Below are 22,541 nucleotides of genomic sequence, written 5' to 3' on the forward strand. Positions count from 1 at the left end.
TGTGTTTTTTGTACACTGACATTCATCAATAGATCCACCATGACTTACCTATTTACTAGAAGCCTATTATCCTTGTATCAAGGGACTGCAACTGCCAATTCTGTTAGCTTTTCATTACATATACGAGGCAAATACTATCAATGCAAAAGTATTATCTATTCACTAAAATGGAATACATTGTAAGGGATACAAAGTATGTCTTTCTAATAAATGGATATTCTGTAGGAGTTCTTCTAGTGCTAATTGTATTTTGGCTCACCTTCAGTTCTTATATGCCTTGTGTTAACTGTTTGTTGGTCTAAGAAAAGACCTGGAAGACAAAAACTGATCTAGCTCTATTAATTTATGAAACCATGCCTATAAAAGAAAATAATGAATTAGCAAGACAAAGCTATACATGCCCAGCAGGGCTTGTGTGTTACAGTGGTTGCTGAATTGCCATATAACAAGTTCAACCCAAGTTTTAATATTACTCATATTTCTATACAACTTGTTTAGAGCCTCGAGAAACATTGTTTTTATCATACTGCAGCCTCCATTCCTTTTCTTTTATATTGGTCATTTACTCCTATTTGGACATTTGCAAATTCACAGACTTCCTCAAAAGTGTCCTTTGTGGTCTTTCTCATAACATACAAGGTCATAAACTTGTCTTTTTGGCCTAAGTACAAAGGATAAAGTAGTAATTACCAAGCTCTGGCTCATACCTTTTAAAGACTATGCATTGATTGACCCTATTTCTCAGTTAAGGAAGACTGGCTGGGTTTCCATCATCTCAGATCTGAGTAAACTGAAAAGAATTGTTCATGCCATTTTCCTTTCCCTTGAACAACCCGAATACACACAGGGCACAGTGATCCAAGCCTGGGGAGATATATATAATTTCTATGGATTACCACTTTGGTTTTTTTAAATGTAACAAACAGTTCAAGTGATTATTGATGAACTTATAAAGTGAGTACCTGAGTAGATAATGATGGGATTCATAATGTATAAGTAGATGACTTTCCATAAATACAGAAGGTGATACCATATAAAAATAAATAACAAATTAGAATGCTACTGGTCTTCAGCAACATTTTTAAAGGAATATCTGCTTGTCCCAAGGTCCAGGCCATGTTACAAAAGATAAACATGAAAAGCAGTGTCAAGTGACTTGACTTCTTTGTGCCTGTTTTCCCACCTACAAACTGGGATTTCCAATACCTGTAATATCTTGAGGCTTCTAAAGTATAAACATGTTTTTATTACATACAGATATTTATATACAACTATTTACAGTAAAGAGGTTTTGCTCCTTCCCTTGCAAGGGTCTTGTGGCTGGCTTGCTCCTTTTCTGCCACCCAGAAGTTTCTCACCCAGAGTTTCAATGGACACCACATTTCCTGGACACTCAGAGTGTCCAGGAGGACTTACTCTATGCCATGATATTTATTCACCATTGTCCTCACAGTTGTTAGTGCTCACTTATTCTATTCTTGCTTAGGGATAAGGCCTTCTTAGCCTCCACCTCCTTTGCTCTCTGCCTTATCCATTTCTGCTTTGTTCAGATATACCTCTCTGTCCAGCTCTGGATTCGATTTCTGCCTTGCTCTGTGCACAGCATCCTCCCACTCTGGGCTTAATCACCACCGTACTCTAGGCCCAGTCTCCACCCTGCTCCAGGCACTGCTGGGACCTCCATACCACCCCAGATAGTTCCATCTGAACTGCCAGTTTGACCAAACAGAAAACCAGGCAGGTGCCTCAACTAAACATACCCAATCCTGGGTAAACTGAACAGACTGGATGACAGAGAGGGGAAAGATGTACAATTGTGGAAGACTTTGGATTTTCATGTTCTTGTCTCTTTTATATATACAGAAATGCAGAGTTTGTCCAGTCATTTGCTAAAACATTTAGCTTGCTTAGGTCTGTTCCTTGTTGATGTGCTTACTAACCACATCAGAATACTAATCAGTAGGGCTATGTGAAGCTTTGGTCACTGATTCAGTTCAGCAGAGATTCGGCCCAATTCAGTGGCTGAATTTTCAGCTCTGAATTGAATCAGGAGACCCTTTAATCTGTCCGAATCAAATCGGAACCCTCCAAATCGATTCAGAGAGACTCAGAAAGATTTGATGATTCAGACATAAACACAGATTTAAATGTTTTTTCTACATATCTCCAGGTACCAGGCAGCTCATGAATGCTGAGATGCTGGGGCGGATGGAGCATCCTATAGGAGTGTAGAGGGGTCCCCAGCGCACTGGGCAGCAGACCCGGAAGTGGATCAGAAGTACTTCTGGTCCACTTCCAGGCTTTGCTGCTGAGGACACAGGGGGCCCCTGCACTCCTGTGGGACTCTCCATCCCCCCCACCATCATAACATTCATGAGCTATACCTGGTACCTCAAGACATGTAGAAAAAACATTTAAAGCTGTGTCTATGGCCGAATCGCTGATTCTCCAAATCAGCACTGAATCTTCAGATTTGGATTCGGCCGCATCGAATTGGGACAGTGATCCAAATCAACAAATCAAATCACTGTCCCCGATTTGGGCTGAATCTGAATTGAATACGGCTTGTTTTGCACACCCCTACTAATCAGATGCCAAGCCTGTTCTCCTAAATTGGTGATATCCAGTACCTACATTATCTTTACTTTCTGAATCTTGTTGTACCATAGTTAACTTGCTTGTTTTAAATCAGTTATCATATCCAGAAATAAGAAACTCAGGAGACAGGGCTTATCACTACTCCAAGCCTACCTAATTCTTCCTAGCCATATATCAGTCCTCTCTTGTTAGTTTCAGTATTGCCTCTGCTGTGCAGACCCAATTTGTGCTCAATCAGTCTCACATTCTGTTTTCAGGAGGCTTTCCTGATTGAATCCTTCCAAGCCTATCTAACAAGGCCAACCCATTCACTGAATATGCAGTGTCCAGACCTTTAACACATAAGGTTATCTGTGTCTGTGTGTGACTTATAGAGGGTCTGCTTCAGCCACAAGGCTGCAGTAAATCAGGCTCAGACAGAAGCATGACAAAGCTGCTGATGTGCCTTCCGTATCAGTCTTCATTGATTGTAATTTACTTTCAGCTACATATAGATTAGTTTTGCTTATTATTTTCTCAAATACATAGCCATCTCTTGCAGTAAGTGATCTTAAGAGACTGACAGTCATGTTAAGTCATATCATCCCTAGCACTCATTAGCAGAGCCTTGTTTAAATTGAAATTTTGCAGTTTTTGTGAAAATCAAAAAATTAAGTGATTTTCACAAGAAATGTGATTTGGGCATGCTCTGATCAGCAGGAGGGAGAGAAGCCAGTGCCACATTGAGGTGGGGAGAGGTGTGCCCTTGGTCAGCACCTTGTTGCATAGCCTTTGGGCTAGACAGTGGCTGCAGTGTGCTGTGGAGGGAGCAGGGCACTAAGGGGCTGTGGTGCTATGGCCCTGCATTGCAGAGGGGCATCAGGCAGCAGAGTCCCTGGGTGGACAGCTGCTAACTTGCAGGGCTGCTCTCCAGCTCAAACCTGGCTGAAGCCAGCTCTCTTCATGTGTCTGCAGTGGGCAGGGCAAGGGGCTCCTCACTCTGCTGCAGAAGCCATCAACCAGCTCCTTCTGCAGCTGCTTCCTCCGGAGCAGGCTGGAGCCTGACTAGGCTTTGTCGTTTCCTCCCTCAGTCCCCACTCCCAACTCCCCCTGCTCACACACATACATACACACTGCACCAGAGCTAAGGGAGAGCTAAGGGAGGGCTTTGCGCTTGATCTCTGTGCTTAAATTCCCATGCGGTAGCCAGTGGGGCCATGACTGCTTGGGTTCTATAGAGCCTCTCCCTTCCCTCCTCTTTCCTCCGCTCGTGACACAAGGACTGTGAAAATGGCACCCCCAGCCATGATCGGGCCATGATATTAGTGAGCTGAACCTGCAATTTACACCAGGCCCTGCCCATAAGGGTGAGCAATGGTTCTTTTCTGAGCTCTGGACAAAGATAACACATATCCCCTAAGAACTGTCTTTTTAAAGTGATTTACAATTGTGACATTTCAAATACTAGGGAAATATTTCCCCATGTCACCTTAATCATTTGACTTAACCCTGATGGGGAAAGATCCCATGCAGGCTGTGAAAGAACAGATTATTCTCCATGCTCAATCCATCTGTGGAATTTTGAGACTGCCAAGATTTTGTGATGAGGAAGTTAGAACTAAATGAGCCTCTAAGGCAGTGGTTCTCAACATTTTCAGAGTCAAGGCACCCCTTGTCAGACTTGGCACCAGTCCATAACTTTTATGAATTCAGTGGCACCCCCTTTCAAAAACTACTTCATTAATTACAAGTCTTATCCCCTTGCAGAGGGGGCAGGTAGTGGGGGTGAGGGAGCAACCAGGCAGGGAGAGCCTAAGCTTGTCCTTATATGTTTATCTCATCACACATGAAGCCTGAGCCTGCCTTTATTGTTTATCTCCCCACACCTTGCTTATCTTCTCATGCTTCCACTGTGCCCTTCAAAGGATTTCATGGCACCCCAGGGTGTCCCAGCACCCTGGTTGAGAATCACCATTCTAAGGCCAAGTCTTTAGTTGGTGTAGATTGGCATAGCTACCTAGCTCTGGGTCTCGGCTTTCCAATAAAGAGGCAATTTTCTTGGCCAAAAGTTTAGGTTTGCCTTAGCCTTTATTCCAGAAAGCCATCACAGAACAAAAAGGTGAGGGTTTTGTCCTAATCACAGTTTCAGGGCCTTCCCAACAGACATCATCCTGCAAACACTTATCTATGTGAATAAATTTAGCCTTTTGACCATTCTTGGGCATAAGATTATTCATGTGCATGTGTTTACAATACCAGAGATCAATGATGCATTCCTGGAGTTTTACATTATGTGTGTTCTATTGTCTCCCAAAAACCCAGACATGGAAGATAATATTTTTCTGCTTATTTTTTCAGGGACTGCATTATGCTCTGCTGTTTGAACAGTGGCACAAGTTTTGTTGCTGGTTTTGCCATCTTTTCTGTCCTTGGTTTTATGGCTTATGAACAAGGGGTACCCATTGCAGAAGTAGCAGAATCAGGTAAATTCCAAAAGCGGATTTAGGACAGTTAATTACCATGTACAACTGTTGATGTCAAAAGAGTTTGTCTGGTTGCTCACTCTCAATACTTATTAAGTTGGCATTGATCTAGATTGCTTTACATATGGTTCAGAAAAATAGTGTTAAATAAGAACCATCTCATTGATTAAAATGACTGGGATATACACATTCTGTTCTTGATACTGTAACTCTGGCAGCGGTACTATTTGCAGCCACATCCACATTTTTGGGATCCTGGGGTGCCAATAGGCCTTGGTCAATTCCCAGTCTGTCTACAGTCTGGGAGCCACCACTCAGTGGAGTGCTCTCCCATGGTTCTCCCCACACCAGACCACACATTAAATGACTATTCACAATAATTTATTATTTACAATAGTAACTGAAAAATTAACAGGTTCACTATTACATAAATAACAAACAAAATATTTTCAGTAAGCTCAATAATAATCTACACTCACAAATAAAATAAAGTACTCATTATATAGGAAAATAATTATGTTAACGACTTTAACAGTCAGGCAACTTGTAACAGGTATATACACCTAATCAGCTAGAACTCCACAGAATCACTGACAACTGCAAAATAATCCCTTGTGTAATGGCTATGGTTGAACACCAGGTGGAGCTGTGCTGGGTCTTCCTCAGAAAAGGTGTTGCAATGCCATCATCTGGTCAGCAGAGGGGGTCCTCTGTCAGGACCTTGGGAGCAGCTGCTCGGGAGACCAGGGGTTCTTTCCCCAGCAGTATTTCCTTGGTGTTTGCAAACAATCACACCATCCCCAAATGCTTCCCTAAAGCAGCTCCCCTGTGTTTGGCACCTGGAGTGCCCCTTTTTGGCTCTGCTTTATTGAGCTCTCTGCTGGAGGTCCCACAAGGCTGTGATTTCCCTTTACTTTCTTTAGCTCTCCTAGAGAACCTTCCCTATCTCCCCCTTTCCCTGATTCCCTCCCAGTGGGTCTCTGCACCCTGGGAACTAAAGTGGGGGTGCAGTTTGCACAAACCCTGCTCCGTTAGCAAAGGATACCAGGTGATCCTGGCCACACAGTAGCTTACAGCTCCTTCGCCCTCTGCAGCAGCTCTCATAGAAACAGTTCAATCACCAGAAACCCCTTCTGGCAGCTCTCCTACAAGCAATTCTCCTACCAGCAGACCCTTGGCAGCTCTCTTAGAAGCAATCCTTCTGGCAGCAGTTCCCAACTCCCTTCTCTCCAGCTTCTTTTTCCCTTTTTCCTGGGCTTCCCACCCTGGAGTTGCAGCTGTCCTACTGCGTGCATGCATTCTGCAGCCTTCAGCTCCAACCTGGTTATCTTGCTGCTATATCTGTGTGCACAGCCTGCTGCAAGTCCATGTCCCAACAGTACAAACACCCTGACTGGCCTTGCAAACCCTGAGATTTCATAGATTTCATAGACATTAGGGCTGGAAGGGACCTCAGAAGATCATCGAGTCCAGCCCCCTGCCCAAAGGGCAGGAAGTCAGCTGGGGTCATAGGATCCCAACAAGATAAGCATCCAGTTTCATCTTGAAGGTGTTCAATGAAGGTGCTTGAACCACCTCCGGTGGCAGGCTATTCCAGACCTTGGGGGCTCGGACAGTAAAGAAATTCTTTCTTATGTCCAGCCTGAAACGATCTTGAAGTAGTTTGTGACCATTCAACCTCGTCATCCCTTGGGGCGCTCTGGTGAACAAACGTTCCCCCAGATACTGGAGGTCACCCCTGATAAACTTGTAGGTGGCCATCAGATCACCCCTGAGCCTGCGCTTTTTCAGGCTAAAGAGCCCCAGGGCTCTCAGCCTGTCATCGTAGGGTCTGCTTCCCTGACCTCTGATCATGTGCGTGGCTCTTCTCTGGACTCTCTCAAGCTTCTCCACATCCTTTTCTAATTGTGGAGCCCAAAACTGGACACAGTACTCCAGCTGCGGCCTCACTAAGGCCAAGTACAGGGGGAGAATGATGTCCCAGGATTTGCTTGACTCTGCTTGCTGAAGAGCTCCTCCTAGAATCTCAGTGTGAGTTTCAGGAATCAAGAGGCACAACTGACATGATCTCCAGAGTGCTCCAGCTTCAGGAAACATGCCAGGTCCAGGTCAGCCTGGATCACCCGCCTGTCTTCTGGTGTGGATGCTTTGCCCCAAAGTTTGGTGTCATCGGTGAACTTCGCCAGTCCGCTTCTGACTCCAGTGTCCACATCATTAATGAAGATGTTGAACAGTATGGGTCCAAGGACACAGCCTTGGGGGACCCCACTGGTCACAGGACACCACGATGAGTGACTTCCATCAATTACTACCCTCTGGGTCCGACCCCGGAGTCAATTTTCCAGCCAGTGGATCGTGGAGGACCCAAGGCGACAATTGGCCAGTTTCTCCAAGAGGCGATCATGGGACACCAGATCGAAGGCTTTTTTGAAGTCAAGATATATGACATCAATCTCTTCTCCCTTGTCCAGGTGATAGGTCACCTGGTCGTAGAAGGAAATGAGATTGGTCAAGCAAGACCTACCCGCAACAAACCCGTGCTGGCTATCCCTTAAGATGTTGACGTCGGCCAGTCCATTAAGGATGGCCTCTTTAATAAACTTTACAATGTATGTAACTTTAATAAACTGAGCAAACCCTTCAGCACCTTTACAATACAATACATTTATGGTCCCGCATTTACATATGAATAATACCAATGCTGTCGTGTGCAAAGCAGCATAATCCATAAAATTAAGGAGCCAGACCCAGAAAAGGATGTGTTTTGCCACAAAACTGTCTACTGAACAGCCAAGGATTTTGTTTGGTGGAGCTGTACAGATGAGATTGTTCTCCACAAACCTTACACATAGGAATTATTCCGATGCTTTTTAAATTAAATGGACCAAATTGTCAGCTGTTTACTTCCTTCAATAAAAGAATAAACTCCACAGTCTTACAGGTAGGAATTATTCAGATGCCTTTTAAATTAAATTGACCATATTGTCAACTGTTTGCTTCCTCCAATAAAAAAAAAACAACTCTACAGTCATCAAAAGGAAAACACACCAGAGCCTCAGTTGATGCCTGGTGATAGGCTAATGGAATGAAAGTACCACTGGAAATTATAGGACCCTGTTAAATGTGAAAGCTCTAATATGCTCAAAGGACTGACACATCCCCATTACCTGCCATGCAATCATGGCAGGACTACAGTAAGACACTTTACCTGGACGGTTTAGACATAGGTGATCCTGCCTGGATTAGATGACCTCATGAGGTTTCTTCCATGATCCTAATAGCTTCTGTGTCAGCCTTGTCAGTTCAGATCTTCCACACCCATTAGAGAAGACTAATAGGCTGTACTAGGGGGACAGTGACAAAGATCAGAGAGCCCCTGCATGGGGACAGACTGCAGCCCCCTCAAGACACTTTGTGCCTGTGTCTCTTTCACACTACAAGGTGTGAGAATGCAGCCTGATCCCTCTTCCTAAGACAGGAAAAAAAAGAACGAGAGTCCCCATCCTGCCCAAGATAAAGTCAAAGGAGAGACCATGTGCATTGTATCAAGGGGGACACAGCCTAAAATTACATTACTGCTGTAAAGGCTATAATACAGGTGGCTCTGCTAGGAAAATCTGACTAGAAAGTGAGGCAGGGGCCTCACTGCTTCAGAAGGTTTAAGAAGTCCCAGATGGCTTTTGGCTTCTCAAAAAGAACACAAGAATACCAGAAAAATGCCCTCATCTCTTCCATGGGAAAGGCAGTGGATGATATTCTGTGTGTCTTTCCCCTCACTGAAGAGCAAAATACAGACTAAAAAAGTGAAAAAGTTTTTTTAATACTCATTTGATAGGTAAACAGAATGTTATATGTGAAAGGGCCAGATTTAATATGCCAGGAACCAGGGGAAACTGCAGGTCACACTCTAGCTGAACATTGCAATTATGAGGTTGGGGTGGGGGAGAAACTCATAAGAGACAGGATTGTTGTGGATATCAGAGACACAAGTTTATCAACACAACTGCCATTAAATCAGAACTCACATGAGTAAAAATCTTAACAAAATTAAGATGCAAGGAACAGTAATATAATTTAGGAGCTAACAGTATATCTAAAACTGCAAATGTCAGATAAAATTCTACATTAGAAATTTGTGGTCATTTTCAAGAAACCAGGTTGTGACAGAATTTTCCCTCTTTTCTCCAATCTAAGTGATACAAGAGTTGATAGTTCTCCTACTGGGATTGCCAGCAATGCAAGGACTCTCTCATGCCCATGGGAAAGTAACTTTGGGCCCTGTTACCAATATAGTTTAAATCTACATGGCCCAACCTGAAGGAATTTAAGAATCAAGATGCTGAACTAAAACTTAAGTAGCAAAAAAAATGTCCATACTGAGTGTAGGGCAAAACCACTACCAGAGCTTCTGCTGAGGGACAATCATTTTAATATTATAAAAACCTTAGTCTGTCTGTCTGTCCCTCCATTTTTCACACTCTGATTGGTTATCTTGGCAGCCAACCACAATGTTTACTGAAACAACCAATCAGGGTGCTCTGCACAGAGAAAAGCGCCACCATGACAGCAGGGACTGAAGGGCCAGAGCAGGGGGAAATGGGCCTGGACCCAGTGGTAGGGGAGGGGGAATGGGGGGAATGGGGCCAAGCGAGAAGTGAGGGCAGGGCCAGATGCAGAGACAGAGGGGGACGGCAGGGACAGTGCCACCATGACTGCTGGCCTCATTCCCCACCCAGCCCCTCAGTCCCCGCTGTCATGGCGGCACTGTCCCCACTGTCCCCCTCTGCCACCAAGGACCACGGCCACAATGGGCGGGGTGAGCCCAGTGCCACTGGCCTCGCCCCCCGGCTCTGGCCCCTCAGTCCCCACTGTCATGGCAGTGCCATCCCCGCTGTGCCCCAGCAGGGCTGAAATGGGATGATGAGGACAGCACCACTGTCCTCACTTGCCTCCCTGGCCCTGCTCCTTGGAGGCAGAGGGGGATGGAGGCAGAGGAAAATGGGCCCGAACCAGATGCCGCAAAATTCCATACCATTGAACATGCTCAGCATATATTAAAGACTAGCCAATTCCTCGTCTAGAATGATGGGGGGAAGAGGGAATGGGGCCAGAGGCAGAGCAGCAGCAGCACAGGACATTGGGTGGTGCTGTTCTATCACTGCCCACTCCTCCTCTCCCCCTTGACGGGCAATTGGCTAGTAGAATCATAATAAGTTAGGGTTGGAAGTGACCTCAGGAGGTCATCTAGTCCAGCACCCTGCTCAAACTAGGATCATTCCCAATCAGATCATCCCAGCCAAAGCTTTTTTCTGCCCAGGTTTTGAAAACAGCCAAGGATGGAGCTTCTATCATCTCTCTGGGTAGCCTGTTCCAGTGTTTTACTACCCTTCTAGTGAGAAAATTCTTTCTAATATTTAACCTAAACTTCCCTTGCTGCAACTTGAAACCGTTGGTCCTTGTTCTGTCATCTGCCACCACTGAAAACAGTTTAACTCCATCCTCTTTTGAACTCCACTTCAGGTAGTTGAAAGCTGCTATTAAATCCCACTTCAGTCTTCTCTTCTCTAAACTAAATAAGCCCAGTTCCCTCAGTCTTTCCTTGTAAGTCATGTGCCTCAGCCCCCTCACCATTTTTGTTGTCCTCCACTGGACTCTCTCTAATTTGTCCACATCTTTTCTGTAGTGAGGGCCCAAAATTACTCTAGCTTTGGTAGCTACTCTACCACTGCTCAGTAGAGGGGAATAACCACTTCCCTTGACCTACTGGCATCACACCTACCAATGCAGCCCAGTATGCCATTAGTCTTTTTGGCAACGAGGGCACACTGCTGGCTTATTGTACACTGAACCCCAGGTCCTTTTCTGCAGAGCTGCTGCCCAGCCAGTCAGCCCCCAGCCTGTACCAGTGCATGGGACTGTTCCGTCCTAAGTGCAGGACTTGGCACTTGCCCTTGTTGAACCTCGTGAGATTCCTTTTGACCCAATCCTCCAATTTGTCTGGTCACTCTGAATCCTAGCCCTACCCTCCAGAATATCTACTACTCCCCCCAGCTTGGTGTCATCTGCAAACTTGCTGAGTGTGCACTCTATGCCATCTTTCAGGTTGTATGCCTCAAAAGCTCCCAGATGTTTGGAAGTATTCAAAATATGACAGATGTGCCTATATCCTACTTAGTGGGCGTGTCTACATGAGACACTTAAGTGTGCAGTAGCGTAGTTTATTGTGCAGTAAGCATGTGTGTCTACACGTGTGCACGCTTATTGCACAGTAAAAATGCTTAATCATGAGTAAATTTGCTACCTGCAATTTACTTGTGATTAATTACAGTATAGACATGACCTGGGAGTTAGTTTGCTTGCTGGTCAGCCCTGCCACTAGGGGTTGGCCTGAGGCTAGCCCCAGGCCTCCGGGCTTGGAGCCTTCCTGTCCCAGGGCTGGGCTGCCTCAGACCTTTAAAAGCCTGCAGGCACTCAGAGCCCAGGGGCACACCAGCAGGGAACCTGAGGATACTCCAGGCCCCACTGTCCCCCTGGGCAGGCCACAGGCTGCCTGCCCTAGCCTGCCTGCACCTCGGTGCCACTGCTTGGCACCACCTGCTGTGTGGCTGCCAGACCTATACCATCCAGGCCTGTAGGCTGCTCCAGGATGCTGCAGGTTCCAGCCAGCACTGCCAGCCCCCAGGCCCAGCTGCAGACACCTTCTGGCCATTGTGGACACCTCCACCTGCCTGCAGCCCACCCCCAGCAACCTACCCTGAGCTTGCAGGTGCTGTGGGGCATTGTCCCTGCCACATGGCTGCCAGTCCCATGCTGGGTCCCTGTGCTGTGCACTGCAAGCAGCTGTCCAGGCCCAGCAGCACAGGGACAGCCATGAGGGGGCACAGAGAGCTGGTGCAGGAATCACGGTGACATCGTCCTTGTCCTCAACTGTGCCCACACTCATGCCCACCACCTGGGGCCCCAGCTGGTGACAGGAGGAGACTGGTAACCTCGTGACACTGTGGGGTGAGGTGGAGGTGGAGGTGCAATGCCAGTTCAAGTGGGGTGGGCACTCCAATGCCTATGTCTATAAGGGGCTGTCAGCCTGGTTGCAGGAGCGTGGACACTACTAGTCAGCATGACAGTGCTGCATAAAGGTCAAGGTCTTGCAGGTACAGTGGATTTCCAGTACTGGCCACCATCATTGGTCGGGGAATGTCCTCAAGTTGATGCCCTTTATGCAGCAACTGATGGAAATCCTCATGCCCGAAGACCCAAGGCACAGCCATGCGGTCTATAGCAGCACGGGCAGCCTGCTGAGCTCCCAGCCTGACTTGGCATCTCCAGTGACAGTACCAGGGAAGGGTCCCTCAGGTGTACAGTAGCCTGTCCCGCTGAGCTCCCAGGCTGCACCCTCCACCAGAAGCTTGGGGAGCCCAAACCAGTGCCTGCTGAGCAAGCTCTGCAGCTCCAGGGCCAGCAACAAGGCATGGCCAGCCATGACACCACCAGCTGTCAGCAGCACCAGATCCTCCCTGGTGGGGGCCCTCGGCCAGGCCTTCACCCATTTCACCTCACCGTCCGAGGACACAGCGCAGAACCGCACGCCATTGCTGACAGCCATGACCTCGCAAAGCCACCAGCCACACCAGCCCCAGCCATATGGTAAGCCCTGCTCTGGGGGGAGGGCCCTGCCCTCCCCTCCCTTTCCCTGCCCTTGGCCCTGGCCCCTGCTCCTGACCCCCATCCACTCCACTCGCTCGCACTCCCCTGGCCCCAGGTTCCCCCACAGCACATAGGGAGATGGGACACAGTGCCAAACTTTATCAAGAGCCTGTGACCCTGCAGCTAGGTGGGCATGGGCCTCTCACATGCCGAGGAACAAGTTGATGTTGGTGGCAATGTCCTCCTTGGCTGCAGGGGACAAAGACGTGTAGTGCAGCCACAGGTATTCCTCCAGGCAGCAGTAGAGGTTGTGGGGCAGCCTGGGCTTGCCTGCTGCACTGACATAGGTCAGGGTCCCATTCCAGGTGTTCAGGTTCACTAAGGGGACCATGTCCATCATAATCAGCAGGGCATAGTGGGTTGGGCACCCCTCAGAATAGGCAAACAGCTCCTCACACACCACCCAGGGCATGCACACCAGGGCATGCTTGGGTGGCAGTGGAGGCATGAGGTGGGGGGACTGACCCCATGACTCCTCCCTGGAGAAGATCCCTGCAGGGAGGGCAGGGCTGCAGACTGCTCCTTGCCCCAATCAACTGGGAGCCCTGCACACCCCAAGCTTGAGTGCCATGGCCTGTGCAGCAATGCAGCAGAGTGGTTGGCCTGCTGGAGGAGCAGGGGGGAGTGAGGTCTGGAACTGCAGCAGCAGGTGCTGCCAGGATCCTGGTCTGTCTCACCCTGGGAATGGTGGGGGGAGAGGGGGCAGGCTGCCTGCGGCCAGCACCCAGCAGCCTGCTGGCCCCAGGGGAGTGAATAGGGATGCGGGGCTTGGCCAGAGACCACCTGGGCCCAGGCCTGCCAGGCTGACTTAGCATTGTCCCTGGCCCCCTGTGCATGCCCGACCCCCAGTCTGAGGCTGAGCACCGCCCAGCCCCTGGTGCAGAGCACCTTATGCCTGAAATGTTGCAAACTGTCGCAAACATCTTTTGTCTTATGGCTCTACAGGGCCTGTGGCTGCATTTGGGGAGAAGCTTCACTTGGCATCCAGGATGTGGCCTCAGAGTCACTGCTGCCCACAGCTGAGGACCCTGGACAATACCCCCGTCCTGGACTTCCTGGCCATGGCATCAGAGAACTTGCCAAGAGACAGCACATGTTGTGGGTGGAGGATGTGGCCCACCAGAACAGGTGGTAGACAGAGGACATTGCCCATGAGGAGGCAGGGGACTGACGCAAGGAGGTGTGGGACCAGGAGCACTGGGAGTTCTGGGCACAGGTCCTGGCCCTGGAGCATAAGCAGGTGGTTGCCCTGTGGGAACAGAATGCCATTCTGGCCCAGGCACTGCAGGCCATGGAACATGACCACTGGGTGCTGGACACCATTCTGGCTCTAGCGGTTGCCTTCATGCCACCCACTTCCCGGCCCCCAACCCTAGCCCTGCCTGCCCCTTGGCATCCATGTACCCCCCCACACCCTGCCCTGGGTCCAGTGCCATCCAGCCTCCCCGCCTGGGCCTAGCCCTGCTGCTCACCCCAGCTCCACACAGGAATGGAGCTGGTGCTGACTTCAGCAGGGCCAGGACCACATGCTGGCCCTGCTGGCCCCGGACACTGAGTGCCAGAGGGGGAGCCACCTGTGCTGGGGGAGTATCAGGCACTGTCACCCCTAGATGAGCCCCACCACTTGCTGCACTTGCTGTGGCGTGACCACCAGTGGAGGAGTGGCCAGAGGCTGGGTTGCTGGTCACCTGGCTCTGTTCCCTAGTCACCCCTGTCCCAGGGTCCCCCACCCCAAGACAGAATAAAACAGGACCTTGTACAAAGTTTTCATGGGGAAAAAGGTGTTTTATTGTTGGTGAGTGTGTAGGGTGGGTGGTGTAGGCTCTGTTTGTTAGGAAGTGTGGGGGAATGGGGACTGTTTGATGTGAGGGAAATAAAAACTTTTTCTTTTGAGATGTGTCTGCATTGAGTGTGGTGCTGGGGGTGAGTGGGGGGTCTGTGGGCAGGTGGGCTAGAGCAGGGACTGCTGAAGGAGGTGGTCAGCCAGCACCTCCCACACCTGGTGTCCTGGCCCCTTCTGGCAGGTGCACAGCTCTCCTGGGGCCTTGGTGGTGGGGGAAGCTGCTGCTGCCATGGGTGATGCTGCTGCTTCCAGGTGTCCTCCATGAGCTGCACTGTCTCCATCCAGACTTCATAGAGGAGCTTATCCTGGGTCTTGTAGATGTTATGCAACACACAGGCTGCAATGATGACTTGGGGGAGGTTGTTTTTAGTGAGCTCCGGGCAGGCGGTGAGGATGCGCCAGTATCCCTTGAAGCAGCTGAAGGCACACTCCACCAGGGCTTGGGTCTGGCCCAGGCAGCTCTTGAAGTGGGCCTGGTGGGAGTTCAGGTGACCAGTGTAGGGCCACCAGGTAGGCAGGGTCCCTGATGAGGAAGGGTGGGATCACCACGGCACTCAGCTGGAGGTCCAGCACCCCAGTGCAAAACACCCACTGTCCACCAGGCCCAGCAGGCTGGAGTTCTGGAAGCCACAGGCATTGTGGGCACTGCCCACTCAGCCAGTGCTCACATGCATGAAGTCCCTATGGTGGTCCATGACAGCTTGGAGCACAATGAAGTGAAAGCCTCTCTGGCTGTAGTAGGGGCAGTTCCCGTTGGGCAGACAGGTGATGGGGATGTGGGTCCTGCTGAGGGCCCTGATGCACTGGGGGAATCACAGGGCCTGGAACCCCACCACCACCACCAGGGGGTCAGGCACATATAGCACGGTGTCCCCCAGCACATTCTGGAGGGTGCTGCACACCTCCAGGACAGCCTCTCCAATGGTTGCCTTGCCCACACCAAACAGGTGGCCAGCGTACCACAGGCTGGCAGCCATGGGTAGCTTAAGCAGGGCAAGGGGCCACCTCAGTGCTCATGGGGAGAGGAGGCCACATGTCAGTGTGCTGTTGCTCAGGGTGGGGCCAGAGCTTCTCCAGGAGGTCCTGGAAGGTGGCTCAAGTCATGTGGAAGGTCTCCAACCATTGCTCGTCATTCCAGGTATGCTGACAATGTACAGCCACCAATCCTGGCTGGCTTGGTGGGCCCAGAGGTGGTGGGGATAGAGGCCCAGGATGGCTCTGGTGGCTCCAGCAGTTGTATCCTGATGCCCGTTGGTGGTGTCCCTGCTGGGGTCCAGCCAGGCATATGCGGTGGAGGCAACAGGTGCGTGGCAGAAGCCTGGCAGGTGGTCACTGTGTGTGTGGGAGCCAGGAGGGAGAAAGCTGTGGGCCAGGCAGTGGTCAGCACAGTGGGCCATCATGGCAGCCAGCAGGAGCTGAGGGCACTGTTTGTCACTGCAGGGTGGGAGCAGCCATAGTACTGGGAGGCATAGGTGGGGAGGAGAATGCTGCCATGTGCTGTCCCTACGCTGAGCACACAGTGGTCCTGGAGGTGGAAATAGCTTGCCACAGAGCAGCCAGCAGGGCTGGCTTTTGAAGAGGGCTGCTAGCTGCTGGCAGCTGCAGCCAGAGCCTGGAGCTCCCCTCTGGTGGCAGCAGGGGCCCATTGCAGAGCCCTGGGAAGTGCGAGAAGTGTGGCAGCAAATCTGCCCCTACTTCCCTGCATATGTAAATGTTTGCCTGGCACCATTTACTTACAAGTAAACTTGTGCCACATCAAATGCACATGTAGATGTGCTTAGTGGAGACCTCAAAAGGCTTTTATTGGTGAAATAGAAATCATCTTCAATATCTTCTTCCACCACAAGAAAAAGCAGATCAGACACTGGCATTCAAAGGGTCAGAAAACAAAAGGAGTCCTTTGCTTAAAGAAGTCTACCGGAAATCTCCATTAGGGAGGAAAACTCTACAGAAGTTAGAACATGGTCAAGAAGACTGGCCAGATCTCCTTAGGGAATTGACCCCTAGAGCCTTGTTGCACATTACATTTATGACATGTTAACGACATTCAACATGCTAACATCTGAATATTCAAACAATAAAATACATGCGAAGTACCATCTTAGCAAAATTTGGAGTTTTCTGATGAAGAGTATCTCCAGATCTTATTACCTAATTAATGTTGTGATAACTTCTGACTTCTAACATATAATCAGGAGACTCCAGTGTAGGGAGAGGAGTTTGTTGTCCCAGCCCCCCATGCCACACTGAAGCCTTGAACTGGCCCTGGTACAGTGCCAGAGCTAGGGGCAATAAACAACCATGTGTTGTTCCTACTCCCTACAGCACACCACAACACTGGAGTTTTTGAGGGCTTTGGCACTTAAGATGCATTCTATTTAGATTATAATAAACATTACTGTGAGACTACTCAGAAAACTTTCTAACTCATAGCAATTCTTACTGCAACCTAAATAAAATACAAGTATTATAGTTCAGTGTTAATCATTTGGAAGTTGTGACCTAGTCTTGGTTTTTTTTTAAGAAAGGGAGATGTGGAGGGATGAAAGAGTTCTGGTCCTTCATACCCACTACAGTATAAGTTTGTACTAGAGGGACAGTAATAAAGACTGGAGAGCCCCTGCAGGGGGGACTGATTATTAACCACACTATGGCAGTATGTGTGTCCCTCCCTCACATTACAGTGACTGCAGCATCTGAAGGAGGAAGATAGGAGAGAAAAAACTCAGCAAATAAATGTTGGTGAATAGAGAGACAGAATAGGAGTGGGAAGACATAAATGTTTTATTAGGCTGGAGGTGTCTAGAGAAGGGATAACTTGCTGTTACAAGATAATCCTACAGAAGAAAAAGAAATACGATTTCTGTGTATATGTAGACAGTATTAATAGTGTGCCAGAAATAGCATTAAAAATACACAGTATAGGTTTTGCAGAACCAGTGAAAACTGTTCTCATTGGGCATAGCTACACAAGCTACTAATGTGTAGCCATTCATGTGCAGCTTATTGCTCTGGAGTTTATTGTTCCCGAGAAGCTCCCAGACATGCTGTTTACAAGTGCGCCTGGACCACAGCACATTGAGACGGATTGGAGCAGTCCCAGCTGCCAGCCCGGGGCTAGTCTATTTCCGCCCCCCCAAAATATACAGGCTGGCTGGGGCACAAGGGTGCTTCAGTGTGGAGCTAGCCAGCAGGCAGCCCCCACACTGAAACATCCTTGTGCCCAAGCCATCCCCATCAGTGTCTACAAGTGCACTGCTGTGAACAAAAAAAAAACTCCACAGCACAGCAGGAATTGTGTATTTACAATGACTATCCTGCTGTGGAGTTTATTAGTTTTGTGGACCCTAATAGGGACGCATGTGTAGACATTGAGATTTTTACTGTAGAGCTAATTAATCAGCTCCATAGTAAATATCTCATGTAGACGCGCACACTGTATACTACATATGGCTCCAGGCACATAGGTCTTTTTATGAGGGTCATAACCATTGTCACAGCACTGTACTGGATTTCAGATAAATTGTTCTTTTAAGATGAGGTTTTAGAGGAAGTTAATACTGCCAATGAATGGTGCCAGCTAGTGGCCCTTAATAGATAGTTGCAGAAGAGAACCAGAGGCTAATACATACAGCTGCCTCCAGTGAAGCAACAACCCTCCATCCTGTGGATGGAACAGGTAGATCCTTGTTTCTGCCTTTGCAATGAACCGTGTGGCAGAGTTGAACAGATATACCAGGGGAAATATTTCATGCCAAGGGCTACCATCTAGTCAGTTGTTTAAGGAATTATAATGGTGCATTTTTCATTGAGGTCCAATATGTTGACTCTTATATAGCTCTTCTGATCTGCTTTATCACAAGAGAACTGTTAAAGTATGAACTATTCATTTGTCCACTTCTTTTTCAGGACCAGGACTTGCATTCATTGCCTATCCAAAAGCTGTCACCATGATGCCTCTTTCTCCACTGTGGGCAGCTTTGTTTTTCATGATGCTTATATTCCTTGGATTGGATAGTCAGGTATGAATTAAACATCATGCAAATATTATATCAGATCCTCAGCATGTATACATTAGCATAGTTTCAGTGAAGTGAGAGGAGGTATGCAAGTTTACAACTGAGGAAGATCATGGAGCTGGGCAGGGAACAAGCCCCCAGCCCGTTCCTCCCTCCCCCAGTCCCACACTCACGGAGCTGGGCTGGGAACAAGTGTCACAGCCTTTACCTGGTGTGCAGGGCTGCCCCAATCTACTAGTGGGGCAGCTAGAAGTGAGCTAGCTGCTGGCTGCCCCGCCGGTGGATCGGGCAAGGGGGCTGGGACCAGCCTCTCCCCTGCAGCTCTTTCTAAGTCTCCTGCCCCTGATTGGGGAGCCAGGGCCAGGTGCTTGCTGCTGCTGGGACAGGGGGACATTGTCCCCACCCCAGCAGCAGGCAGCTGTCTCCTGGCCACATGCTCCCTGCCAGCCCCTAGGCTACCACCTTGGGGGAGCCTGGAGCTCCCCCCTGTTGCAGCAGGGCCCATTGCAGGGCTGCAGAAAATGGTGCAAATCTGCTCTGTAATCCCTCTATAGATGCCTGCCCAAAAATGCTTATTCCGGATTAGTTTACACCAGAGTAAATCTAGGCCAGAGTCAATGCATGTGTAGACATGCCCACTATGTAGCATTGGTTAGGATACTTAACTTCTCTACTTAATGTTTCTCAACTGTAACATGAGTCAAACAAGCACTAACTATCCTCAACAGGCTTTTGAATATGAGTAAGTTAATACATGTGTGAAGGCACAGGGAAGTTATTGTCCTTTTGCGTGACAGTACAGCTAGGGAGAAATTTCTGTGAGCACTTTGGAATGCCTCTACACTATTTAAGTTAATGTAAACCCTTCTATGTAGACTATGAACTACATATGGCCTGTGGGCCAGATCCAGGCCACTGAGCCATTGGAGTCCACCACTTGAGCCAGGGAGCTTTAGCTGCACCACAGCTGGACATCAGGGAGGCTTTGTCTCCACTGCAGCCTGACATCAGGAAAAACCAGCAGTGAAAATAGTATGTCAGAAGTACTAGTTTGCTGGAGACCACAGCCGATTTCAGTCATCCCACCACTGCAGAAGCATGCTAACTGCTGATGTATATTCAAATATGGTGCTGGCCATCTGCTAGTACCAAAATGGTTTTTACCTTTTAGAATGTGGATACAGACTGCAAATCTAAGGAGTTTCAACTTCTGGCTGTGGGATCTTTTCCTTCTCAAACTTTTAGGATTTTCTTTATACAACATCCTCAAGGATTGTTCAGTCTCTCTTTGATAGAAACACAGAAGGGCACTTGGTGAGTTCTGTAGCAAATCAGAATCCCCAGAATAGAAGAGACGTGTATTTTATTTGTACATGTTGTTGTTTCTTCCAGTTTGTGTGTGTTGAAAGCCTTGTGACAGCTGTGGTGGATATGTACCCAAAGATTTTCCGAAGGGGATACAGAAGAGAACTGTTGATTCTTGCCCTTTCAATTGTGTCATACTTCATTGGCCTAATAATGTTAACAGAGGTAAGATACCCTTTGATTCACTTCAGAGCTACAGCCAAGTGTCATAGAATCATAGAAGAGTAGATCTAGAAGGGCTATCAAGAGGTCATCTAATCCAGCCCCCTGCTCAAGGCAGGATCATCTCTGTGTAAACCATCTCATGCAAGTGGCTGTCTAACATGCTGTTAAAAACTTCCAGGGATATAACTTCTTCAACTTCTCTAGGTAATCTATTCCAATACTTAAACTAACAGTCCTAGCAAGAAATTTCTTGCTAATACCCAATCTAAAATTTCCCTTGTTACAATATAAAATTGTTACCATTTGTCTTTTTGACTGTGTCGGCAGAGAATAGTCTATTCCCATCCTTTCTATAACCATCTTTCAGATTTAGAATCTCCTTTCAATCTCCCCTTCTCCAGTACTTCAAACCATTTCTCATAAATCACATTTCATGGACTCCTAATCATTTTGGTTTCTTTCCACTCAACTCTATAACTGGTCTATATCTTTCTTGAAGACCAGTGCCCAAAAATGGACACAGAAATTTAGACAAGGCCTACCAGTACTGAATAGAGCAGAAACATCACTTCCTTGATTTGCCAGTAACACCCCTGTTAATATTGCCTACCATGCCACTGAACTTTTTTGAAAAAAGAGAACGCCGTTAGCTTGTATGCAGCTTAATGTCCACTATAGCTCTCAGCTCCTTGTCTTCGTACTGCAGCCTAAATAATCATTCCTGACTGTAATTATATGTGCACTTTTGTCCTTATTGAATTTAATTTGATTAATTTTGACCATTTTTCCAGTTTTACAAGGTCATCTTGAATCTAATCCTTTATTCCAAAGTTTCAGCAATTCTACCCAGCTTAGTTTCATCTACAAAATTACCAACTGTGTACTCAATCCTGTCTTCTGAATCACTAATGAAGATTTTAAACTGTACTGGGTGCAGGACAGACCCCCAGGGAACTCTATACAATATCTCCTTCCAAATGGACATTCAGCCATTGAAGCCTTCTAATTTAGCGTGATGACCCAACCCCTTATGTATCCACCTGTGACAGCACTGGGCCCCAGGGATAACCATGACACTCTCTGGTGGCCACTCAACTCCTGCCCCACTATTGGTCCTCAGTTACCCCCCTTTTTCTCTTAGATGCCACAACTTGATGGAATGACTTTTTGTGTGCATGTGTTAAAGAGAGAGTTCCCCAGGTTCCCAGGGTGAGCCCTCTTTCATTTGGCCAGCAGGTCCCTCCTGTACCTGGCTGACTCTAGTCCTGCCCCTCAAGGATAGAATTGGAGCCCTCCTGGCCCTGTCAGTGTCTTACAGGCTATTCATGACCTCCTTCCACCTCTCTAGCCACACCTGTGCCTCACAGATGTTATTCAATGTTCATTTGGAGAGCACCTCAGCCTGTCCAGCCTTGGCCCCTTTATTCTGGTTGTGCCCTTCAGCCCAGGTCCACTGTCCTGGAACATAGCTTCTGGACTCCTGACTCCTGTCTTGTGCTCTGAGCCAACCCTCAGGCCTTCTGGGTCCCCAACCCCAGGCTGGGCTGTTCTCCCTGTGGGTCTCCCAGCCTTGGCCCAACTCACTCAGTCCTTAGCTGTCTGAGTCCCTGACCCCAGGCTAGGCTGCCTGCCACCAAGTGTCCCACCAGGAACTTCTTTGTAGCCACAACCTGGTCCTTCTCAAGCTCAAAACAAAATAAATGCAAGCAAGCTGCTTCAGAAACTAGAAGTTTTCCCCACTCATAGATTCATAGATTAGGGTCGGAAGGGACCTTGCAGATCTTCTAGTCCGATCCCTTGCCCTGGGCAGGAGAGAAAACTGGGCTCAAATGACCCCAGCTAGGTAATCATCAAGCCTCCCAAGGTAGGAGCCAGCACTACTTCCCTTGGAAGCTGGTTCCAGAGTTAATGCTGCCTGCAAGTCAGACCTCCTTTGAAGCCCTCTGATTCCACCTTCCCTGGGTGGCTTGGTCTCTGGCAGTCTTTTTGTCTCAGAAGCGCCTCTCCCTGAAGCATACAGGGCCGGACTGCCTGCCTGGCCTCAGGCACTGGGCTTATGTGCGCTGAAGACCCACCCCCTCCTATAAGGTGGCTCCCTAGCAATGTGCATGGGTTTCCACTTGGACTTGATGACCAGCTTGCCGTCCTCTGCTGCTGCAGCCAGCTGCTCTTGCCTCTTAAAGTAACAGGGGCCTTGGACCACCTTACAGTACTTTAGTCTAGTCTGTAATTCCTTAGCTTACTAATGACAAAATGTCATGGCAGATGGTGTCAAAAGCCTTGTTAAAGTCAGGTTGTAATGGTATAGCACATCCAGTGCTCTTTTCCCATCCACATAGCCTGTCATCTTGCTGTAAAAGAAAATCAGTTTCTCAAGCCTGACTT

At 48.4% G+C, this 22,541-nt stretch overlaps 1 protein-coding gene across 1 annotated transcript in view; it reads left to right on the forward strand.

The window, feature by feature from the left end:
- LOC102372648 (sodium- and chloride-dependent GABA transporter 3) overlaps positions 1-22,541 on the forward strand; it is a 309,306-nt gene that overhangs the window by 264,868 nt on the left and 21,897 nt on the right. The window contains exons 8-10 of the mRNA XM_006027333.3: positions 4,936-5,060; positions 18,517-18,629; positions 20,019-20,156. Coding sequence (XP_006027395.3) covers positions 4,936-5,060; positions 18,517-18,629; positions 20,019-20,156 — 376 coding nt within the window. The remainder of the gene's footprint in view (positions 1-4,935; positions 5,061-18,516; positions 18,630-20,018; positions 20,157-22,541) is intronic.

The sequence above is a fragment of the Alligator sinensis genome, unplaced genomic scaffold, assembly GCF_000455745.1.
Source record: "Alligator sinensis unplaced genomic scaffold, ASM45574v1 scaffold285_1, whole genome shotgun sequence".
NCBI classification, from domain to species: Eukaryota; Metazoa; Chordata; order Crocodylia; family Alligatoridae; genus Alligator; species Alligator sinensis.